We start from the raw sequence: 17,107 nt of genomic DNA on the forward strand, positions 1-17,107 counted from the left end.
GTATAGCAGCTAGCAGCGTCTGCCGTGTGGGCCATTCGGTGTGCTCACTCGATCTAGCCCAAGGCCCTTCCACAGCCTGGGCCGTTCAAACAATGCTTGGTGGGGAGAGTTGCAGGCTGTCTCCCCCACGTCCCCCTCACCCGCGGCCCTTACGGCTCTTTGGATTGGCCCCCCTGAGCCCCTCATGGCTGGCACTCTCCAGGTGTTTTCAATCTACTGTCCCAGGCCCCCGGGGGGAATCTTGGTGCTTCTCTCCCTCTCACCTTCCGTGCACCCCGAGTGACGCCTTCGGGAGGGCGAGCGCCTGTTCCACTTCTAGGTCGGGCCTCCGGCAGTACGTGCGCTTCAGCTCTTCCTTGATCCCATCCTGGGCCCCAGTGTGCTCTTGTAGGCTCCCTCACACCACAGTCCTCGTCTTCCTGGATCCACTGCCCTCAGTTCGGGCTGGGGTCCACTCGGCAGTGAGGGGCTACTCACGGCCTCAGCGCACTTCCTCTTCGCCCCTCCCATAAGGCCGCCTGCTCCAGGCCCCGTAGTCTTATCTTAACGGAGAGCCTCCCTGCCACGCCTCAAGGAGTTGGTGGGGGAGGAGGGCAGCAGGGACAACCACTTCTGCTGGGGCTGTGTCCGGTGAGGCTCTAACGCGGCCGCGTTGCACCGCAGTCTCACCCGTCCGGCTCCCGTTCGGGTTCTTCCGCTCTGGGATTCACTGGGACCCCTTTCTCCCACTCCCGCGCTAATGAGGGCTCGTTCTGCACCTTGTGGACGTCCCGCAACGCCAGATTCTTTTCTGGTGTTGCCTTGAGTGGTCCCCTCATGGGTCCCTCACTCCAGTGCTCTCAGGGAGGGGGGGGTCTTCAGGGCGGGGCTCAATTCCCTCAATGGCCATGCCTCGACGGAGCTTGGCACTCAGGCTGCCATTACCTGTGCAGCCCCTGGTGGCCTCCAGAAATCAATTTTTAATGGGATCCCTAGACTTTCTGCTATTTCATGTTGGTTTTCAGGGCTCTTTGACCATATATTTGTGGTCTGCGGGACATCTACTCAAGTTCCCCTGCAACCCTTTTTGGTGTGCTTATGGTAGCTCATATTGCATTTTGGGAAGAGGTGCTTTTAAAGCACCTCATTTTAATGCTAAGGTGATTGTATCACCCTACCCTTATGTTGCAGAGTAGGCTGATGGCAGCTGTACTTTAGCTTTGGCTTCACCAGGAATGGAACCAGTTTTACTGCATTAGTAATACAATGTGCCATTATGGTAGGCATTTTGGTACTAATGCATTTTAAGTCCTACTCACAGTCATTTTATTTTGGGCCACCCCTTTGTCTGTAGGGAACATGAAGGAGGCCTACAATGGCTGTTGTTATAACATGAGCTCATCCTGAGCCCAGCCCTGCACCATCTACTGTGGCTTAGACTGTTTACACTGGTTTTGGGCTGGTTCCCTGCCTCAGGCAGCCACAGGAATCATCCTGTGTGGGTGGACCTGAGTGCGTAGCAGTTGTTAGGGCCAGCCTGATTTCCTGGCTACCAAAACGTTTGTGTGCCTGACTGGCGTGTGACTGGAGTGCTCGGGTAAGCCAGCCCATATCTAGGAGAACTCCTCTGCGTTCCTGAGGGATCAAATGATTCTTACCTGCATTGTTGGAGAATTTACAAAACAGATGGGCTGCTGATTTTTAGGACCAGGTTTAGCTATACTCGATGGGTCCTGTGTCTGTTGTCCTAGCTCTAGATTATTTCTTTGGATGCTGGACAACCTTCATTGGCTGATACTCAACCTGCACCTTGTCCTCCTGGCTGGGTGCAATACCTGTCCACTTCTTGGACGATTCCTGGGTTGCTGCAGTGTTTCTTCCCCACAAACTCCTCTTGGACCCGGCATGTCAGGGTACGAAGCCTCTCTTGTTCAGAAGAGTGGTAGGTTGACACTACTCTGTCCCAGCTCCATTCTGGTTCATCCTGCCTCGCCCCAAACTGTTCTGCCATGGTGGGACAGTTCTTTGTTGGCTGGCTGCCCCATTTTATCTCCTGTGCTGGTCTGATTCCTGTCTCCAGCCTCTTTGAAGAGGTTCTGCCTTTTCTGAGACTGAATCCTGCGTCACTGGCACCCTCAGTACATGTGACCGGGTCCTGGGGTCCCGAGTTATTCTTTGGAATCCTCTTGAGGGGAGTCTAAGGTCCTGGAGTAGTGGCGTATTTCAGTCCCAGCCCACAGCAGTTCGCACCTGACTTACATTAGCCTGAATACTCTTCTGCTCACTTCCTTCTCCTGTTAACTGGGTCTTCAGCTTAGTACTTGATCTCTTCAAGGGGGTCTCTTCTAGCGTCCATTGGGGTTGGTTGCTTCTTTGTCTGCACCTATCGAATAGAATAAGTACTTACCTGGCTTTATCTTAACTGTGGCTCTGCCTAAGTACTTTGTCCCATTTAATTGTGTGCAGACATTCTACAAACGATTAGTCTCCTCTTAAAGTGATTAAATGGGGTACTTATCTGAACTTTGACATTTTTCTTGGAGTCACCATTGGGGTCTCTGGAGTTTTTCACCAAAGGTTTAAAATTGTATCCATTACTCCTGATTTGCTGCACTGTTAAATCACTGTGTTTCGCTTCTGCCATAGAAATGTATTAGGGCAATGTGGTTACATTGTATCTATTCATTTCTAGGATGTATTGAGACTTGATTGGTCACGTATTTTAAGTCTATGCCTATTCTGATTGTTGGGTGGGCCTCTGGACAAGTTTTGTCAATCCCATTCGTTCCCTCTAGCTATTACATGTGCCATAGCTAGTTTACTATGTACTAGAGATTGTGAGGATTTCTTGGACTGTTTGTCTTAGCATTTATGGTCCTGACTGAGGCTCTTTAAATGCTTTTTACTATTGCCCCCTTTTCGCCCCACGCCTAAGCCTTACATCTATTGAGTTTACCACCAGGAACAGGTTATGCATTTTGCTACAGGAGTGGGAAGGGTCTGCCTAGACCCTTTACTGCGCGTGCATACACATACACCTACGCACAATTATAGTGTATTCTAACTGAAGTACTTATTTGAACCTTGTATTTTTATGTGTAACCCTGCATTACCAAGTATTTATTGTTCAATATATCTTCGTAGTTAATTCTATTGTGTTCTCTTTTCACTGAATAACTGCTTGGCTAAAGTGCTATCAGTAAAGAGTTGGGTCTGTCTTTTGGTTGCAACTCTGTATAACAGGATCGCTGGATTGACGCCTCTCACTCGAGGGCTGCAGGAAAAGCAAAATCAAAAGCAGCCAACAGAGGATGAGTGTATTTGGTCTATCATGTGTGTTTACTCAAGAAATGGAGTCCTTGCCATTCCAGGTATATACAAGACAAAGTTATGCACAGTACATACTTGACTCTACATATACAAGATTAGCCCAGAGGTCAATGTGGCGTGCCAGCGACAGGGGCTGGTGGGTAATTTCTTCCACATGGGATTGGGCTGCGTAGTGATATCTAATTTCTGAGCTGAGTTTGTAATGTACTTGGAGACACATATGGGATGGACGCTTCCCTCTGAACCCAAAATGTGCCTCCTGCGAATACTACCTAAAAGAAAATAGGGACACATTCACCTTCATTTAGTCCTGATACTTGCCAATAGGTTAGTTGCTATGTTGTGGAAGAGTGCCATCAGTCTCGTCTCAGTTTTCAATCTGACACTATGCCTTCTCGAAAGGTCAGTTAATTATGCAATGGCTTTAGGATTACATCATGGCCTTTATCTCTGGTTCAAACAAGTGGGTTGTGGTGCAACTTATAATGTTTCGCACAGTATATTTCCTGAAGCCCTGGATCTGTATTTGCTGCACTGGATCGTATGTTGAGATTGTCTTCCCAAGCCAGCAATGCTGATGAGTTGTTGATCGATCTGTAGTTGTTTTTCACCTATTTTGTAGTTCGTCTTATCAAATTGGACATGTGGTGGGCCTGCTAGCTAAAATGTTTCCCTCACCTCTGACCTGCCTCTGTCTCTCACTTCCTCTGCCTCCATTCTAGCACTTCGCCCATCATAGTCATGCCCCGAGCACAGCTGGCGGTACCGCCTACCTGCACTTAAACATTTCCAATGTTTGGTTGTCCTTAATCTATATATGGCCACTTATGTATTGTCCCCAGTGACTGTTCCATTTACTCCCCTCCACAACCTGGTCATAATGTCCCCTAAGCGCACCCCATTGTAAGAAGCTCACTACTTCAAATTAAATCTGATTTCTTATCTATTGTTTGTTCTTTTGTGATCAAAAGAGCATTGTTCCTTCTGTATATACATAAAGAAATAAATGAATAGTTTGGAGCTTTACATACTGTTGATCATTTACCAAATAAGCATTCGACAAGAAAAACCAAGAAATGCAGTTGCAAACTTTATTACTAGGAAAGCACAAAGCAGTTAAGGCCTTTGAACCATGTCTTTTATGGTAGCATTTTCCCAGAAATAAAGATACTTATTGCCATTGGGTTGCCTCTTGTGTTTCTCAGAGGCAGAGATTTTATCAAATTCTTATGCATTAAAATGTTTCATTCTCGTTTTACTTGTGCAGAGGTAGCATTGATGACCTTCCAAATTGTTTGCAAATATTATTCTTGGAATGTTTTCTCTAAAAGGGAAACTTCTTTCTTCTGAGATGTTCTTTACAATTTTTTGCTGGATACTTGGTCCACATTGTCAGCCTTTTTCCTGTACCAGTACTTTGCTTTTATGCTGTATAATCTTCTAACACTTCATTTGGGAAGAGTGTAAGCAGGGCGCAAGAGTACGTAAACAAATACTGTCATGGTGATACTGGCACTCTTACACTTTGCCCCCTTCATTCACAACACCCTTTCTGCTAGGCTTGAACTGTATATGTCTGTGTGAAAAAACATTTAGTAACTGGGTCATAATGGGTAAAGAGAGGGGTAATTGTTGTGGTGGCACATGGCATAGGTTACTCCTATATTTTTTTAGTGGCCACAACTTTTGGAGAAACATTTCTGGCCCTCCCTGCAGCTGCTGGCCCCTTTCTAAACAAATCTACGTGATCACTGTTCCTCCCATAATGTCGACTATTAAACTGCCGACTCCCATTATGGCGCAGCGCAGTGATCACATAGATCACTGTGCCCGCCTCCCCCCTATCCACTTACCTTTTCTGCGGCACACAGTGAAGTGTGCTGCCGTCTCTCTTCCGACCCTGCAGCATCAGTTCCCCCCACTTGCGTGGGGTTCTTTTTTGTAACTTCTTATCCCCCACTTAACATTACGGTAAGCGAGGCACACCCCTGCAACCCGTTACTGAGACCAAGAGGAGCGAGGTACACCCCCGCAACCCCTGATCTGCTTGGGCTCAGAAATAGGGGTCGAGATTGTGTGCACGCCTAAAGCCGCAGTAAGTGCAAGGGCAAAGTAGTGGAATCGACATTTTTGTACAATTGCTTCTAAAACAGTTATTAAGGTGGGAGAACCAGAAATAAACTTTCTAATGTATTGATCATAGTGACTGCCATATGTTCAGTTAAACAAATCCCTTTCATTAAAGCTACCCATCCGCTATCACCATTAACAAGCATACACATTCAAATCTTCATGGGTGTTAGGCAGAAACCTGTGCAGTTCCCTTAGGGAACACTGCAAAAGATTTAAGACTACAGGTGTTGGCAGTAAACCCACTTGGTAGCAGTCTGTACCACCCAGATTTACCTGGTAGCTGTGGCTGAGCAGTCAGACTTCCCTCAAGAAGAGTTAGGCAGTATGCAAAGTATACACAATAGGCACTCAGACACGATAATACAAGCAAACACTGACCAGAGCTTTGGTATCAAAGTATATAATTATTTATTTAAAAACACACGGTTTGAAACACTCCAGCACTCTTGTTGTAAAATATTCTTAACACAGTTACTATTGTAATATATACACCCCTTTTTCCTTATCAGATAAGTCACAGTAAAACACCACTTATTTTCATACAGAGGTGAGCGCTTAACTAAATGGCACTCCAGTAAGTTTGTGAGAAAGGGAGGGAAAAAGACAGAATATGGAAAGGTACACCACTCTAAGATTCAGGAACACTGTTAGCAAGGCAGAAGAGCAAAAGTCACTGGCGAGCCAAAGTCCAAAGGCTGGGCTCACTCTTAGAGAGAGCAGAACACAAATGCGCCCAAGATCACACAGTTACACTTGGCTTAGAAAGTCTTGCAGAGAGTTCAAAAAGAGTTTAGAGAGGCTTAGGAAAGTTTAGCCACGGTGTCCCAGGCTAACCCAGGTTCGAAAGCCGGGGGCTAAATCTACCCCGTACAGTCGGTAGCAAGGGAAGCCGGGTGGGACACGGTACCTTAAGTGGGAAGGATCCTCCAGCGGTGGCAGTTATTCCTGGCAGTGGGTGCAAGTTGCGTCGTCGTCCAGGGGAAGAGAAGATCTCGACTTGGAGGAAAGATGAAGGTCGTTGCACTACCAGGGAAGAAACCAGCCGCAGAGTTTTCCGGTTAAAGGTGATACCTTTGTTCGCGTTCATGGTAAAACGTGGTATTCCGGTTGCCGGGGTGCTTGGCACGGGCAAGGCGGCCACGAGGTACGTCGGGAAGGCGAAAAGACAGTGAAACTGGTTATCCCCACCAGTCAAAGGAAGAAGACTGTCCGGCGGGAGATCTCCTCTGTCGTTGGGAAAAGTGGTGAGACGGTCCAGCAGGGCTCCATAGGAAAATATTCGCGGTTGAATATAAAAAGTAGTATCCATTCCACCAGCCAAAACTCGATCGGGGGGACGGAGACGTGCCCCCTCGACTAACAGACCCTGGGGCAATTGAATTGCCCCAGCCAGTACGTCCACAATATGATGGTTTGTACTGGTTCTGTTCAGAATTTAAGACTAGTAAAGTCAATGGTGACTTTACATGCCCTGGGAGACAGTAGTCAGTCCCAGGGTATGGAGTCTATACTGGGGGGTCACTATGACACCCCTGTGTCACTGCACTGAGGGTGCTGTGTAACACACATCACAAAAACACACGAAGCCCTATGGAGTAAAAGACCCCATAGCCCATTAAACACATCTAGATTCAAAGAAACACACTCAAATCATGCCCAAGAGTGAGGGTAAAAGAGTCTCACTCTTGGCAGGAGAAAAAAAATAAACCCCAAAAATCCAGCAAAGCTGCTGGGGGACTCACTAGGTTAGGAAATTCAGCCTAAACAGAGAATTCTCCCTAACAATGGGAAATGGAGCCAACAAATTTGACATTGGAAAGGGCTTTCTTTTCGGGATTCTTTATTATTATGTCACATTATATGCGCTGGTTCCACTCCCTTCTGTCTGGGTGGACATTACATTCCCATAAATAAGGGAGCTGGTAGACAAACATTACAGAAGTCCCCAACATATTTCATTGCTTTTTTGTTTAGGGAAACTGCTTCTCCAGCATGGGATCTTTCATGGATTCACATGCTTAGAATATTCCCCGTCGTCAGGCTGGGAATCCTCGGTAAGTTATATAGACATTTTCCATAGGAAAACTTCCGAGACTTTTGTGTCCTATCTATGTCGTTTTGGGCCGCGTACGCCAGCGCCACTAGGACGTAGAGGTATAAATAGCCCCACCTCCGCGGCTCCCTCAGATTTCATCCGTCTTCCAAAGTAGTGGGATTACCTCGAGTATCTACTATTTTATTAGGTTGTGCATTCTTCTTCTTCTTCGACTGTTTCTTTTCGAAAAATGTCTGGAAAGGCGTTATTTCGTCTGTGTGCTACATGCGGTCTTAAGAAAGTGTATGAAGGAGACGGGCATATGGACTGTATTTACTGTCTTCACCCTCATCATACGGCGGGAACGTGTGAGATCTGTCAGGGCTTCTCACAAAAGACCCTAAAAGACTGCAACAGGCGCCTGGTTACTTGGCTCAATGACGGAGCGGGTGCGTACCCGGCATCGGAGGTAGGCTCTACAGCCTCGAGATCTAAGTCTCCTGTGCCCCCTCGTTGCTCAGTGTCGGCGGAGCCGCCGGCGAAGAAATCACGTTCATCTGAAAAACGCCCCTCGGAGAAACATCCTGCGAGGTCCTCCTCTTCACATAAGGCTTCGTCTTCTTCCTCCTCATCTAAAAAGGAGAGAAAAGACCCATCGAAATCCTCCTCAGGAGACCGTAATAAGTCTACCTCGAGTCGAGAGTCCTCGTCCCACAAGTCGAGTTCAAAAACGGCGGGAACGCCTCAAGGCCCTGCGCCACAGACTTCATCGACGACGGTCCGATCGTCGACGCCTGCTTTGTCTTCGGCGACTGCTCTTCCTACGGTTATTTCGTCAGGTCAAACAGCAGCTATGGAAAAGATGTCATCGTCGACGGTGGCCCCGTCGGTGGGAGGGCGACCGGAGGTTTTCGAGCCGATCCTGCCTGAGGCCTTGCTGCAACCAGAAGCGGCTTTCTCCATCTCGTCGGCGGAGGATGACCGTGGTCCGGTCGCGCATCCTACCAATCTGGGATTACAACCAACTGGTTTGGTGTCGCTCTCCAGTGGAAGTGCCATTCCAGTTACCTCTTCCTTACTGAATCCCCAGACAGTTCTGTCCCTGGAGGTGTTGAACACGTTACAGAAGCTGTTGGAGTGGTTGGACACACGGTTACCTCATCCTAGTGTCCCGACAGTGTTACAGGCTACGCCAGTCGTCGACGAGCCAGGCCCGGCTCATCGCCCTGCAACCAGAATTCCTACCGCTTACCTGGTTGAGGAAGATCGTTCTCGCCCACAGGAAGAAGGAGAACTGCCGGAGTCAGAGTCGGAACGTGAAGGGTCTGGTTCAGACATCTCGTTATCCCCCTCAAGGGGGACCCTACATGGGACTCTGAAGCGGAGATGGAAACTCCAAAAAGTCTGGCGCAGCCATCACCGCCTGATGACGTGGGTGCTTTCCATGCCATGATGGGTAAGGCATGTGCGGAGTTTGGCCCGGTCCCAGAAGAAGAGAAAAAAGATTGTTTCCTTTTCTATCATATGGGCAAGAGAAGAAAGTCGATATTTGCTATCCCCATCTTAGACCATGTCTGGCAGGAGGGACTAAAAACCATGCGTCATCCTTTTTCGGAACCAGCAATAAAAGGTCGATTGGAAAAGAAATTCAAGGCTCCGGAATCGACTCCCAAGTGCTTGACGTCTCAACCTTCGCCGGAATCGGTGGTATCCGCCGCGGCGGCCAGAAAAGCAAGGTCTCAACACAAATGCACGACCCCGCCGGACAACGAAGCCAGGAGGCAAGATGCTTTTGGCAAGAAAGTGCTGTCGGTTGGAGCGACTACAGTAAAAGCAGCCAACTCCCTGGCTATTATGGCCAGGTGTGATAGGGAGATGTGGCATCGGCTGGCTCCTATCTTGGACCATCTGCCTGAAGAACACAGGAAGTCTGCCATGCTGCTCGTACGTGAGGGAGAAGAGGCTTCCAATCATTCCATTAACATTGCTGTCGACCTGGCGGAATCAGGCTTTAAGCAAATCAACAATGGCGTAGTGTTACGAAGGCAAGCCTGGCTTAAGTGCACGACGTTCAGACCAGAGGTACAATATAAGGTACTGGATATGCCGTGCGAAGGAGAACACCCGTTTGGGGAGAAAGTGGATGAGGCCTTGAAGGGCATGAAAGAAGATTCTGACACGGCTCGTTCTCTTGGAGCCCTCCAGAGTGGTAGGAATTTTCGTTCCTTTTCGTCCTTTCAGAGGAGCATCAGGTAACTCCTGGTTTGGATCATCTAGAGACCGAGGTTTCAGCAGACCCTCCTACTCTTCCCAAGGCTACAGACGTGCAGCCCAAGCTACTCGTAAAGGCAGAGATTACCAAACCTCCAGACAACGAGGCGCCTACTCCTCGTCGACTAAGGATCAACAGGCCAAAAGCCAGCAATGACAACTTTCAGGACGTCCTGGGGGGCAGAGTGTCTCGTCACGTCGACGAGTGGGAGCGCATAACAACAGACCAATGGGTTTTGGACACGATACATCTGGGCCATTCTCTACAGTTCAAGGACAAGCCACCACACATTCCACCGGTGTTCTCGGCGCAGCCCCACCTTCAAATACTAATGCAAGAGGTGGCGCTTATGCTGCAAAAAGGGGTTATAGAACTGGTCCCGGTGGCAGAAAGAGGACAGGGAGTTTACTCCCGTTACTTTGTCGTCCGGAAACCCAATGGAAAATGGCGTCCCATTCTAGATCTACGAGCTCTCAACAAACTGCTCAAGAATCTAAGATTCAAGATGCTTACACTCCAAGAGGTGATCAGATTGATACAACCGGGAGATTATTTGTCGTCGCTAGACCTTCAGGACGCATACTTCCATATCCCGATGCGTCGACGACACAAAAGATTTCTACGGTTCGTCGTCGGACGAACCCACTATCAGTTCAAGGTCCTCCCATTCGGACTGAAGTCGTCTCCCAGGACGTTCACGAAATGTCTGGCTCCAGTAACAGCCAGGTTAAGGAAAGAAGGTCATCATGTGTACCCTTATCTGGACGATTGGCTAGTGAGGGGATTGTCTCCGGAAAGGGCACAGGAAAGTCTGAATGCCACCATGTGCCTCCTACAACGTTTGGGCTTTGCAATACACTTTGAAAAGTCCTCCTTATCGCCATCAAGGACCTTGGTCTTTCTGGGGCGGAGTTCCAGACGCAGTCAGGACTGGTAAAGCCAACCGTCGAAAGGGTTCTGAGACTACAGCAAAAAGCATCGGATTGGAAAGTCGACACCAGAGTGTCAGTGCGAAGGTACATGTCCCTACTGGGGACCATGCCGTCCTGCATACCCTTAATCAACAATTGTCGTCTCTTCATTAGGCCGATTCAGGAATTCTTGGCGGATCGATGGGCAGAGAGTCAAGGGCGTTGGTCGGACAAATTGACCATCAACAGCACGCTCGTGCAGGCGCTTCAATGTTGGAGAGTTTCCATAAATCTGACAAAGGGAATGCCCTTGCTGGAACCTGTGTTCCAGATGACAGTGGTGACGAATGCTTCTCTAACTGTATGGGGAGCTCATCTGGATTCCCTACAGGTTCAGGGTCGTTGGTCATCGTAGGAGTCCGGCCTTCACATCAATGTGCTGGAGTTAAGGGCGGTGCGTTGGGCCCTGAAATCCTTTCTTCCACGGATAAAGAGATCAGTTGTACGGATCATGACAGACAACACAACAACAATGTTTTATCTAAGAAAGCAGGGAGGAACTCGCTCCAGAACTCTGTCGACCGAAGCCCAGGAGATCTGGCATTCGGCCCTCCAGCAGAAGATATATCTATTGGCGTTCCACTTGCCAGGAGTCAAAAATGTGCAAGCAGACTCTCAGCATGGAGATGAATCAACTACACAAATGGGAACTGAACGACCAACAACTACACCGTGTCTTCAAGAAATGGGGTCGTCCGGCCCTCGATCTCTTTGCGACGAGAGACAACAGGAAATGCCCACAATACACAAGCAGATGGCCACAGCAAGGCTCACTAGGGGAAGCGTTCTCCTTCCCGTGGACGGACAAGTTTCTGTATGCCTTTCCCCCGTTTCCGCTCATACGTCGGACGCTGCAATGGATCCACAGATATCCATGTCGGGTGATCCTGGTGGCCCCGTACTGGGCCAGACAAGTGTGGTTTTCCGATCTACTCCATCTTTCAGCAGCAGAACCAATGAGGTTCCAGAAGATCCCGAACCTTCTGTCTCAAGAGAAAGGGGTTGTTTGGCATCACGACCCGGACAGCCTCAGTCTGACAGCCTGGCTCCTGATTTCTCCGAGTTTGGTACGTTAGCGATTCCAGCGGACTGTCGTCGCATTTTGCAAGCTGCAAGGGCGCCGTCCACGAACGCTTCATATTCATACAAATGGAAGAGATTCTGCATATGGTGCGCAGGTCAACCAGGTTTGGTTCCGCTTAATATCACACCGGAACAGCTTCTACCATACTTGCTACTCCTAGCTCAAAAAGGCTTGTCTGTTTCATCCATAAAAGTGCATCTGGCTGCCATTTCGAGATTTACTCGGAAGAGACATTAAACTCTGTTATTTAGTGACCGGCTGATTAAACATTTCCTTAAAGGATTGTTCCGAACCTTTCCTCCCATGAAAAAGTTTTCTCCAATCTGGAGTCTTAACCTGGTTCTGGCAGCGCTGATGAAGGCCCCTTTTGAGCCGATGTCATCATCATCATTGACATTTTTGTCGTGGAAATTGGCTTTTCTGGTGGCTATTACTTCGGCTCGACGACTGTCAGAAATACAAGCATTAGTGATCGATCCACCGTACTTGAGGTTTTTCAATAATAAAGTCGTGTTGGCTACTAATCCTCATTTCATTCCTAAAATGCCTACCATGTTCCATAAGCACTCTTCTATAGTGCTGCCGACGTTTTTTCCAACACCTTCGTCTGTTGTGGAGAAGACTCTCCATACATTGGACGTGAAAAGAGCTTTAACATTTTACCTCCATCGCACTCAAAGCTTCAGAGACACGAGACAACTATGTGTGGCTTATGGCCCTTCGGCTAAAGGTAAACCAATCTCAAAACAAGGACTAGCCCGGTGGGTGTCGTCTGCCATTTCTTTTTGTCACTCAAAAGCTGGAAAACCACTGGAAAAGCGTCCAAGGGCCCATTCGACGACATCCACTTCTTCGTCGACGGCATTGTGGTCCGGAATTCTGCTGGGAGATATCTCTCAGGCGGCTTCCTGGTCGGTACCACACACGTTTACCCGGCATTATTGCCTCGAACAGCAACATGCTGAGGATACACAGATGGGTCGTGCAGTCCTACGGCACCTGTTTCAATAAGGTAAGCCCCAATTAAGGGGTTACATCCTTCGGCTAATGTACTTTAAAGTGTTGTGTTTTCACTGTTAACATACTATAATGTGATGTTTCGCCATGGTAAATATGCATTATGGTTATTGTGATATTGGTTTGCATACACACCTCCAACATTGGGGGATACTGCTGTACAATCTATTCTAAGCATGTGAATCCATGAAAGATCCAATGCTGAAGAAGGGAATAGTTTCTTACCTGTAACTCCATTTCTCCAGCATTGGCATCTTTCATGGATTCACATGCGCCTGCCGGCCTCCCCTAAGCATGCAAACCAGAGATCCCCCCATACTACTTTGGGGCCGAAATCTGAGGGAGCCGCGGGGGCGGGCTATTTATACCTCTACGTCCTAGTGGCGCTGGCATACGCGGCCCAAAACGACATAGATAGGACACAAAAGTGTCAGAAGTTTTCCTATGGAAAATGTCTATATAACTTACCGAGGATTCCCAGCCTGACGACGGGGAATATTCTAAGCATGTGAATCCATGAAAGTTACCAATGCTCGAGAAATGTAATTACAGGTAAGAAACTATTCCCTTACAGATCACAATGAGCTTATTACAAAGTCTCAGGTCCTGGTAAATTATCGGAATGCTTCAAAGTTGTCAATCTGTCAGGAAGAGGAGACATTCAATAATCATTTATGCATTACCAAGACATTCTTAATCCTTTACCTTTTCCTTCCTCAAAGTTGACAATGCTTTTTCATTTTTATATTCATCTATGTAATGTTTTGTGGACTTTAGAAGCATATACATGTCTTGAATTCAGTGCTAATAAACATTTGTAATACCTTGCAGGTGTGCAATAGTAATAAAAACTGTCACTGTGACAGTGGCTGGGCGTTTCCAAATTGTGAAAAAAGTGGCTATGGAGGAAGCACAGACAGTGGACCGACCTACAATGGTAAGTACCCTGTGTAAAAGAAACAAAAGGTGTGCAGTTGTATAGAAGCTATCTTCCTGTTACTACGCAATCCATTCACCGTTGGCCTCATCTTCATTATCAGAGTGATGGCTGATCACATTCCTTTCATCAAAGAATTCATATTGACAATCGCCCCTAAAGTTATTGAACCCCTGAAGGTTGAATCCCTTCTCCAGGGCAAAATCTGCGAACCTGTGAAACTTGCAATAGTCATCCTGTCATGAAAAAATCAACTGCAGATTCCATAGTGCTAGCCACTTACTGTCCCAACTCAAGTGTACAATAGCCAAGCTAATTCTCCAATCCTTTCCAGGGAATTAGGCAGACAACTGAGTATGTGGAATACCAGACCTTCCACATGACAGTCGAGATGCAATTTAGACATTCTACAGGAATAGTGAGTGCACTAGAAACACCAAAGCACATCTGTTCATCTCTGCATGTTATTGAAAATCATGAAGCTCTGAAACTCCTCAACCTCTTTGCAACCTAGAATAATGTAGACTTTGTCATACTTCATATATACTAAGAGTAAATTAGGATTTTAGGATCCAATCATTCCTCAAATTTCACAGCCAACAATTCCGAATTGGGTCATCTAAATCCACCATACAAAGTATTCTGTGGTGTACCAGAAGGATCTTCAAGGATTTCAATATATATAGGCACCCTCTGGCACAGGTTTTCTAACTGGATCATCTGAAAATCAATATTCATAGGAACAACCCTCAATCTACCTCTGTCTTGAAAGAATCAAGGAGCCGGGATAAAATCTTGAACTGTCTTGATAACCTATATGATTTGATGATGTGAAACGACCTTAATGGATCAAAAACAAGCTTCTTTTATCAGGTGTTGTAAAGGGTAATACAGTCCGATTCACCCACCAATACAATCTGAGAACAACCCCAGTCTGAAAAGTACAACATTTATGATGCTTGTTAAAATATTTGATTCAGTGCTAATCTTCATTGCCTCTAAAAAAAATGGCATTGCTCAAGTATGCCAGTTTCCAACTGTCCGTATTGCAAAGGGTTATTCAGCTCAGGGAGTGGATGGAGCTTACCAGTTCTTTATCAATCTAATGTAGTACTACAACATATTCTGCAGTCGCCATACCTGAACACCTATAAATAGCTTAAAGGTCCCATACCAGGTGGCTAGACTGAACTTTTGCTTGAAGAAGCAAGAGAATGTTAACCTGTGAATCAGATTTAGTTATTTATTTCCCAGCTGTGCCATTCTGGGATAAAAGAGTATTTAACTAGAGGAAGAAATCCAGCTTTGGATCTCCAACCACTATTTGAAAGTTATATGGTACAGGCAGTTTGAGCTACAAGAACGTAGTAATGTGTAGTATAAGGATTTGCGATTTTTGGTTGTAACCAAAAATACTGACTGAACACCACCCATTTACAATGTTTTATTTTCAGTGTATATTGGACTGGTAGGCAATGATTTCTCTGCTTCTGCTAAGCTCACAACAAAGACATGGTAAAAACATTGTGTCACAAGTTGGGATGAGGGATCAGCAAGACACAAAGAACGAAGTGGCAGTTTACAATGGGTTTAATTTGAAGTAACACAAATTCAAGGCATAAACTGAGACAAATAACAGGATGACTTCTACTTAGGTTTATGCAATAAACCAAAGTCTGTTTCTGGGTTCAACAGTCTCAGAGTCCGTTCCCGTTGCAGCAATCCACGTGGGACAATAGTCACTCACAGTCAGATATGTTTTTGGTGCCCTCAACACTTCCTCTAACTAGTCATATGGGTGTCACCATCTTCGTTTTCACTTGTTCTGTAGGATCATAATGATCTGTTATTTGGGGTTCCCTCATTCCTCTCTTTACCTTCAGTACTAACTACTTACTCACTCTGAATCCCTATTCGTTCCTCGTCACTCTGCTAGGTGCTCATACCTCCTCCCACAACAATGCCCATATAGCCTTATTGCCATATCTGGGGCACCTTCCCTCTCTGCCTGTCCATCCAGACTCTCCTCCTCCTGGTCTTTTCCTCCATTATATTCTTTTGTCAGTTCTTCCTTTAACTCATTCTCCCCATCCTTCCTCTCTTCCGTTTATTGCTCTCATTTATGAGCTGTCTTTGCTGTTCTGCAATATCCTATTGTGCTGTAATTTTACCAACTCCTCGTACTCCTGATGTACTTCTCTACTCCATTCCACCACATGTTCTTTCTCCCTTCGTCTTCACCTCGTCTTTACTGTGCTCTTCTCCAACTTCTTCCCTCTTCCCTGCCGTTTGGTTTTCTCGCTCCCCAAATGCCAGAGTTTCCTCTTCCTGGGTTCCTTTCTTCCATTTGGAATGCATCTCTCTTGCCAGCATGCTAGGTTTCTCCCTTTCTCTTACCAGCCGATTGGGTCCATCTCTTCCTAGCCTCTTGCGTCTCCATTCCCATCTCTTCATGCTCTTCCATCCCAGCCTACTATGTCCCTCACTTCTTAGCCTTATGGGTCTCTCTCTATTTTCCCAAACAAACCTCACTGCTCTCCTTGAAGTCACTTTCTCCTCCTTCCTGTTGGTCGCATCCTCTCCTCCTACCACCACTAAATTAATCTCTTTCTCACCTCCAGTATGTTCCTTTTCTTCACCTTCCCTCTTCAAACTCCCACTCTGTTCTGCCAAACCTGACTCATTTTATAAGGGCCAGGTCCCTCACCTGGTGTCTTCCCCCCTACTTTAAACAAATAAATGCCACATACACAGCAGAGAGACACTTCGACATGCCTTCCTACTGAGATTGCAACATTTCTACTTCGAAGCCAAAACTCACGCCCATTCCCCAGTTAACACAAAGGTGCATCTCAAAGACTATCAGGTATTCTGTTGAGGTATGTTGATTGTGTGTGTATGTATCCTGGAATTACAGTAGTGAAAAACAGCCAATGTTTTACAGAGATCTCATGTTACATTTTTCCAAAAAAGATAAACCTCCACAGAATTGGTCTTGTAGAGTTGTAATTTATTTATCAATGTATAGGCCATTAAACTGACAAAAAGGCTAGCATAGTTGTCAGACAGGATTCATGCTAATTAGGTAGACTAAAGTTAATGTGTGATTACTTTTTTATGCAGTGACAATTGTGGACCAGTTTGAAGAAACCTGGTCTATGATGTAATTTTCCTCTGGAATAATTCTTCATGTGTGCGCGCCTTATAAAGTCGGGTTTTGATCTGTCTTATAGAGGTTTGAGCCAGCTCTTGGACTCAAACCTGAACGCAAAGTACGATATGTGGGAGAAAGACACAGAAATCCTGCTGTGGAGAGTTGAAAGGCAAGGATGCCAGAGTATTGAACATT

The 17,107-nt window shown here is 46.6% G+C and overlaps 1 protein-coding gene across 2 annotated transcripts in view; it reads left to right on the top strand.

Moving 5' to 3' along the window:
* ADAM9 (ADAM metallopeptidase domain 9) overlaps nucleotides 1–17,107 on the top strand; it is a 1,404,333-nt gene that overhangs the window by 1,151,165 nt on the left and 236,061 nt on the right. For both annotated transcript variants that reach the window (XM_069617919.1, XM_069617920.1), the window contains exon 18: nucleotides 13,653–13,758. In XM_069617919.1, coding sequence (XP_069474020.1) covers nucleotides 13,653–13,758 — 106 coding nt within the window. The remainder of the gene's footprint in view (nucleotides 1–13,652; nucleotides 13,759–17,107) is intronic.

This window comes from Ambystoma mexicanum, chromosome 10 (assembly GCF_040938575.1).
Source record: "Ambystoma mexicanum isolate Mex_15411 chromosome 10, UKY_AmexF1_1, whole genome shotgun sequence".
NCBI classification, from domain to species: domain Eukaryota; kingdom Metazoa; phylum Chordata; class Amphibia; order Caudata; family Ambystomatidae; genus Ambystoma; species Ambystoma mexicanum.